Genomic DNA, 7,772 nt, shown 5'->3' on the forward strand with positions numbered 1-7,772 from the left:
GTTCCTCATTCGCACTCACCACACTTCAAGTGCTGAAGAGGATAAGGGCTACCAGATTGGGTAGAGCAGATGCAGAACATTTCTGTTCCACGGTGTTCTATCTGACTGTGCTGGGTTAAAGCCGTTGGCAGACTAGACAGACGACGTGTAGCTGTGGCAGAGGGAAACACTGAACGGCAGGCAGACCGCTGGGGGAGGTTTCTAATCAAGACGACGGCACGTGCTGAGTCAACCCAAAGGCACCGACGAAGGCCGACGTGGGGCTGAATCAGGAAGGGGCATTTGGTTTATAAGACTTGGAATAGCATATGGGATGGAGGGAGTATGCGAACAGGGCCAACTGAGTGAGAAAGGCTGAACACCCAATCTCTGGATGGTTCTCATGGTATCTTTCAAAAAGGGAAACCATTCATTCCCAATAAATACACAGGCTTTCTTTCGACAGCTAATCGGTAGGGTTTAGGAGTTCCTAATAATTCTATTCTCATGTACAGTTTCACACACACTCATACCTACAATGTTCTTATAGAAACAAGTTCTTACTGTATTGCATTTATATTCCTAAATTGACCCCTCCCCCCCAAAAGCCTATTTTCACCACATATTTTTGAAACCCTGTGGCTTTACAAGGAAAAATAAGAGCAAATGAAATGTTTGGTCGGGTCTTTTCGAGTTTGGGGCTGAAGGCTAGCAAGGGGCACTTTTCTGAATGAGAGTGACCGTTGCCACGCCCACAGAGCTGGTATGACAGAAGCCAAACCTTCTTCCGGATGGATCATTAACGGACGGGAGGAGGCCAAGCAGAAGAGGACAGTGGCAGGCTCTCCTGCTTACCTGTGCGGACATCTCCCGGGGCCTCTCCCCCCATGGGTGTCCAGGGATCCAGGCCCCGCGGTGCCTCTCCTCGCTCCAGCTGGAGTATCAGCTCTGGTTTGGGGAATGGAAATGCTCCTGAAGGAGAAGGAAAAGGAACAGAAAGCTGAGGAGAGACCCTGCTGACCCTTCTCAGTCCACCTTCTGCTTTGTCAGGTGAAAAAGTCCCAGGACACCAAGGGAGGTCAGTGTTGAGACAATCTTGAGATCTAAGGGATGCTCAAATTGTTTTGCTCAGGGGTGGTGGTGGGGGTCTTACTCTGGCTCCATCGGAGAGGACAGAAAGCTCTGTCGTTAACAGCGTGTACAGGGGTCCTAGGAGACTCTCACACAGGGGAGACGGGGCCCAGGACTCCAGGGCACTGGAAGAGTGGAGCAATGAAAATGGGGCCACCAGGAACCTTCTCAGCTGTCTGAGCCCAGAGCAAAAACCCCTTTCAGGAGAGTCCCCACCAGAAAACAGGGAAGAGGCAAGTCCTGCTGAAAACCAAAGTGATCCCAGATCGCTTTCCATTAGCTACTCCTGAAACTAGGGATTAGGGAGCTCGGCTCACGGAAGCATCAGTCCTGGGGGTATGGGAGACCCCAGATCCACCAAGGAGGAAGCCAAGGGCCTTGAGGGCAGAGCTGGTTCAGACGGAAGGGAGGACTTACCCAAGGAAGTCATATTTGCATAATTCTCCAGCATCACCTCCCGGTACAAGGCCCTCTGCATGGGGTCCAGGCTAGTCCATTGATTCTGGGTGAAGTACACGGCCACGTCCTCAAAGGTCACTGGCTCCTGAAACAACAGGCCCCCGCTCAAGCCCTGTGTGAGGGTCCAGGAGGGGCCTGAGCTCCAGGGTAGCCCTGATTCTACTGGAGTCCATGGCTCTGAGCCCCATGTACTTGTTCATGCACAGTACCTGCTTGCACTGGCAAGGAGCTCTGCAACGGCACCCCAGCCAGGGACAGCCCTCAGCACATTTTCAATGTGCAACGGCTGGGGCCCCAATCCAAGCACACCCTCCAGCACCTGATGCTGCCTGCCTGGTGGTCACATCAACCCCACGTCTGGTTCCATGAGCTGGGTCAATCTTCCCGGCATGTTTTCTAAAATGACCATAGCAGGCCATCTGTCTTTTACCCTGACTCCATCCATCCTGGAGCCCCTATTAGGGCCCTCCACTCAGGTTCTCTCTGGTCTTTCCCAGTCATGTCTTTGTGTGGACAGAGGAACACTTCCAAGGGCACAGAGTTCCCTTCACTCTGGTGGTTCTCCCTCCTTCTGCCATCTTGCCTTACTGTCTCTTGAAGGCGATGTGCAGTGTTATCTCCTCCTCTCTTAACATACCTGACTCCAGAGACAGGGCGCCAGTCTCCATCCCTGAGCAGGGACCTGCTTCCAGATCACCCAAGCCTCTGTCCAACCTGGCAACACTGTCCTCTGCACCAGGTGTGTCTCGCTGTGTCCCCTGGGGCCATTTCCACCTTCTCCGGGGAGAGGGAAACCTTCACAGGTTGTTCAGGCCTTTGTGCCTTATCCTCGGTCAACTACTTTTACATCAATTCACTCAATCGTCAGAACGCATGTATGAAGGAAGAGTTATTCTCTATCGCAGATGATGGGAATCAGTGATATTAAGCACTTGGAAATAGACAAAAGGGGGCCCTCTTTCTTTGAGCACTTAATACAAGGTTGAATAAGGAGGCAAACATTTCAAAATGAACTGACCACTTATACAAAAGAGTGGCACTATAATGTCTCTTCCTTGACTTACACTCTACTCTGCCCCAGTCTGTCACGTCAACAACCTCTCTGCGTGTAGCATCTGCTGGGTGGGAGACAGAGCTCATAAGTACCACAGGATTGCAGCCATCGTGGTGAAGATTGGTTCGGACCAGAATTGTTAATGGATGCTAAATCTAGGAGGAAATTTTGACCATGAACAGGATAGTTGCATGATCTTAAACGTCGCCCCATAGATTTCTTATTAGTTGCAAGGGAAAGATAATTATCTATACGCTGAAGAAACCAGGTATCACCTTGACCAGAAAGTTTAAATGTGGCTAGTGTGACTGAGGAACTGAATTTCTCATTTTAATCAGTTGAATTTTATTTTATTTTATTTTTTTAACGTTTATTTATTTTTGAGACAGAGAGAGACAGAGCATGAACAGGGGAGGGCCAGAGAGAGAGGGAGACACAGAATCTGAAGCAGGCTCCAGGCTCCGAGCCATCAGCCCAGAGCCCGACGCGGGGCTTGAACTCACGGACCGCGAGATCGTGACCTGAGTTGAAGTCGGATGCTTAACCGACTGAGCCACCCAGGCGCCCCGAATTTTATTTTTATCTATTTACTTATTTTAAATATTTATTCATTTTCAGAGAGAGAGTGCACGTGAGCAGGGAAGGGGCAGAGAGAGAGAGGAAGAGAGAGAATCCCAAGCAGGCTCCGCACTGTCAGCACAGAGCCCAACTCCGGGCTCGATTCCATGAAACGTGAGATCATGACCTGAGCTGAAATCAAGAGTTGGATGCTTAACCAACTGAGCCGCCCAGGCACCCCTCATTTAAAAAGTGTTTTTAATTGTTTTTATTCTTTTTTCATTTTGTTTTTGGAGAGACACTGAGACAGAGCGCGAGCAGGGGAGGAGCAAAGAGAGAGGGAGACAGAACCCAAAGCAGGCTCCAGGCTCTGAGCTGTCAGCACAGAGCCTGACGTGGGGTTGAACTCCCGAACCGTTGAGATCATGACCTGAGCCGAAGTCCAGTGCTCAACCGATTGAGCCACCCAGGAGCCCCTCTAGGAGAATTTCTTGTCTGGTGCCTCCCTCTTTCCCAACCAACTTGATCTTCCCAAGTTTACCTGCTCACCCTCATCACCTCCCCTACCACAGCCTCTTCTGCCCTACTCAACTGACGGATGCAAAGCTAAGCATGGGACTAACCAGGTCAGGCTACTTACTGTTCCTGTAGTGACTGTTCTTATCTATTCTGGATGTGGAAAGCTGGAAGAAAGCTCAGCTCACCTGGGACCACAGAGTCTGGAGCATGGCTGATGACCCCTGGCTTCATGCACTGCCCTCTCTGTTTGGAAAAGCAAGCACCTGCGGAGCTAAGAGAGAGAATCACAATGAGGCTGACCACGCCTTGTTCCCCACCTCTTCCCCCTCAGTCTCCTTGCCTCTCTCATTGGAAACGATATTTCCAGGACACTCTGGGTATTCTCAACGCACCTCCTCCAGTGGTTCGTGGGGTGCTGAATCTGCTTCCTGTGTAAATTCTACAAAGCTGCCTGGCGAGGCTGAAGATTCCTCGAAAGAATGTCTGAGAAGCGAGAGTCAAGAGCTGCCGTGGATTTGTGGCTTTCAAGAAAAATCCCTGGCCCACGATGAATGAATTACCAGTAAGTTTGTACCGAATGATTCTAGCGATGGTGGCAAAGATCCCAAATGCGCATTGAGAGAAAAGGCAGGATAACCGGGCCCTGGACCAACCACGGGCTGCACGGCAAAATCCAAGTGGTGATCTGGCCCCCGGGGAAAGGGGGCGCCGCTCAACGTCCCAGGGGGCGATGCTGACCGGAGACCCGACGCGAATCTGAACACTCCACCGCGGGAAGTGGGCGACCCCACGCGTCACCGCCCCCCACCCCGGGTACCGCGAGCCGGGGGACGTCAGGCCAGCTCTTCGGGGCAGGAGGGTTGGTGGCGCCTCGGCGGGCAAGGGCCCCTTGGGCGATGCCTGTGGGCCCTGACGCCCGAGCCTCGGGACAGGGGCTGGGGGCGGGCCACCGCACGGCGCGGGGCCGCCGAAGACCCGGTCGCCCCCGCCCACCGCCGCCGAGGCGGAAGCGCGGGCGGAGGCGTTCCCCAGCGCAGCGCCGCTCTAGGACGGCCGGAGGCTGGTCTTCTCCATGGTCCCGAGCGAGACCCGCCACCCGCGCGCCCGGGTGCCGGCTGTCCTCCCGCCCGGACTCCGCGGCTCCGCCCCCCAGCGGGCGACCAAGCTCCTCGGGGACGCCGAGTCCGCACTGCACTCCGCGTGGGTCTGCGAGCGGGTTGTGACGCTTGCCGGCAGTAATTAACCTCCTACTGAATTCCTGGCCCCATTCTCCGCCCATCGGCTACCGGACTGCGCCCTGAGACCTCCAAGTCCCGGCTCTGACTGTCCCCGTTCTGATCCCGGCGCCACCACCTATATCCACTGTATGGCCTGTGCGAGGTACTGAAACTCTGTACCTCCGTTTCTCAATTGAGAATGGCAGTAGTTTTGAACTCACAAACTCAGCGCATTGAGTGTGTCAACTCATGCAACTTCTGGTTCTCACCGTAAGCGCTTGCACTGTTGTTGATGGCATTATTAGTATTCCTGCCTATTGTTGCCACTTTTCCTAGAACACACGCCCCTATCTCTCCAGTCCAGATAGAATAATAGTCACAGCAACAGCGCTTCCTATCGGCCAGGCATCATGCAGGCAGTTTTGAGCTGGAGTTCTGTGTATCAACCTGCCTACCGTTTCTTTCTACTTGGCTAATCCACAAGCACCTAAAATTCAAAATGTTCCAGACTGATCTTGTCATCCTTCCCTCACCCTCCTGTCCCACCTTCCAGGAGTGACCTGTCCCTTTCGCCCCACAAACTGCACTGTAACCAAACTAAGATGAGTTCAGTCCTTGGTGAGTTACAGGTAGAGACTATACCAGGTGGGTTTGTCACACAAAGGAAACTTTATTTGCAGCAAAAAAGGAGATTACGGGGAAGAACTTTTCACACATTGGATTGGCAAATTGTAAGATATCAGGAATTCAAGATTGTCAGGCAGAAATGCCCGCATTCACTCTTGATAGAAGTCAAAATTGACAGAGCAAGTCTGAATTGGTAGAACCTCCAGGAAGAGTGATTAAAAAACACTTGCATGGGGCGCCTGGGTGGCTCGGTCGGTTAAGCGTCCGACTTCGGCTTGGGTCATGATCTCACGGTCCATGAGTTCGAGCCCCGCGTCGGGCTCTGTGCTGACAGCTCAGAGCCTGGAGCCTGTTTTGGATTCTGTGTCTCCCTCTCTCTCTGCTCCTCCCCTGTTCATGCTCTGTCTCTCTCTGTCTCAAAAATAAATAAACGTTAACAAAAAATTTTTTTTAAATAAAAAACACTTGCATTCTTCAATTCCGCAAGCTCACTGACTGGTAATGTGCCCCAAATAAACAATGACATGTACAGAAGGACGTGCGTACAAGGATAGTCATAGAAGTACTATTTGTAACAGAAAAAAATTGGCACCATTCTTAAGGTCTATCAATAGAGATCAAATAAACCTCCGCAATGAACTTCAATAGGTCACACGAACATTCACACCAGGAACTATTATGCAGAAGATAACTAGGTAGATTAATAGGGGCTGAGTAGGTAAGATCTCCAGACGTATGAAGGGAAAAAACTTGCAGAATAAGCAGTGTAAGATCCGTGTTTGAAACAAGAAAACTATATCATGTAGATTATAAATGCATGGAAAATATCTGCAAGGACATACACAGTGGTTCCTTTGCAAGATACCATAGTTGTTAGTGGAGATAATCAAAGGGCCCTTTCATTTCAATTCTAATGTAAATGTATTAATGATGTAATGTATTCATGGTTTATTCTGGACACACACAACACACACAAAATTCAGCTAGCTGGCGGACCTACAGGTAACCTTAATAACTTGGGCACTAAAAGATACACAGAATTTCATCCAAGAGCTGAGAGGTAAAGAAACATGTGAATTAGAGAAAATAGAACTCAAGACAAATTCCTGTGGGTTGTCACAGTTGGGAGATGCTAACTGCCTAGAAACTGGAGGCTGTAGGGGGCAGAGGCTCTCTGAAAAGCAAACTATCCAACTGCCTTACTTTACCTAGAGGACCGGGTTACGTCTGTCTCATTTGATCCTTGCCACAGTGTTGTATAAAGCAGGTTATCAGGGTCTCTGTTTTTCAGATGAGGCTCATGGGAAGTACATGAACGGGCTAGGGCTGCAGGACAGGATTTAAGCTTGGATCGGACTCTGAAATCAATATTCTCTCCGAATGCTATCCTCCCTAATAAGGTAACTGGACAAGTGTGCAATTCTCTATCATTAGAGTGGACTATTATGTACCTGTGTATTTTAGTAACTTCCTGATCTCCCCTTCCATCCTGCTCTCCCTCTCGCTCTTCCCTCTGGAGTCTGGACTAGGTTGCCAGATGGATTTTCCCAAGGATTACAACCTAGCTAAAAAATCTTTATTATTTGCACACCTTCCCCCCCCCCCCCCCCCGCTCCCCATTGTACTGCTACTCCTTTTCAAGTGCCTTATACCTCAGTCACTTCCCTGCAGGTTCCCTAGACTGAATCTCCAAGTTCTGCTGTTCCCTATTGGACTCTTCTAGGTGCAGCTCTAAACTGCCTCCACCCTGAAGCGTTCTCAACCTCTCAGCCTTAAACTCATCCTCTGAGCACCTCATGGATTGGAGGTGAAGGGCCATCCAAATCAAGGTCTATCTGACAGAAGCACTCTCCCCTCTCCTGCATGGACAATTTCAAACCTGCATTCTCTGCAAATCTACATTCCCTCATCCCTTTCTGCGCATGTCACCTTGCTTTCAAACTCCAGAGAAATTCAGAGATCAGAGACACCCTTGATTTCCTGACAGCAAAACTACAAATTTAGCTCCTAAATCCACTTTTTCTTTTTCCTCTTCAAAGGATGTATAACTTCTTAATCCCTCCTCCTTTAGGCTCCTTAATCCCTGTCTTTTCTCAAAAACCGATTCCTTCCCAACTAGCTGCTTTTCCAGAAGCATCCAAACGTGTCCATCACTCCAACTACAAGATCAAAACCTCCAAACTCTACGTAACATTTCTTCACTCACTGCCCTCTCCCTCTCACGTTGA

At 50.3% G+C, this 7,772-nt stretch overlaps 1 protein-coding gene across 8 annotated transcripts in view; it reads right to left on the reverse strand.

Annotated features, from left to right (window-relative positions):
* ZNF619 (zinc finger protein 619) overlaps window positions 1–4,867 on the reverse strand; it is a 190,278-nt gene extending 185,411 nt beyond the window's left edge. For 3 of the 8 annotated variants that reach the window (XM_053221623.1, XM_053221622.1, XM_053221621.1), the window contains exons 1-4: window positions 4,093–4,862; window positions 3,886–3,971; window positions 1,528–1,654; window positions 835–951 (exon numbers count right to left, since the gene is read on the reverse strand). In XM_053221623.1, coding sequence (XP_053077598.1) covers window positions 835–951; window positions 1,528–1,654; window positions 3,886–3,909 — 268 coding nt within the window. In that variant the 5' untranslated portion in view covers window positions 3,910–3,971; window positions 4,093–4,862. Of the gene's footprint in view, window positions 1–834; window positions 952–1,527; window positions 2,984–3,885; window positions 3,972–4,092 lie in introns of those variants that run through there. The other 5 variants (XM_053221625.1, XM_053221624.1, XM_027040761.2 and 2 more) reach the window with 5 other exon arrangements.
* Between the last annotated feature and the right edge of the window lie 2,905 nt (window positions 4,868–7,772).

The sequence above is a fragment of the Acinonyx jubatus genome, chromosome C2 (assembly GCF_027475565.1).
Source record: "Acinonyx jubatus isolate Ajub_Pintada_27869175 chromosome C2, VMU_Ajub_asm_v1.0, whole genome shotgun sequence".
Taxonomy (NCBI): Eukaryota; Metazoa; Chordata; class Mammalia; order Carnivora; family Felidae; genus Acinonyx; species Acinonyx jubatus.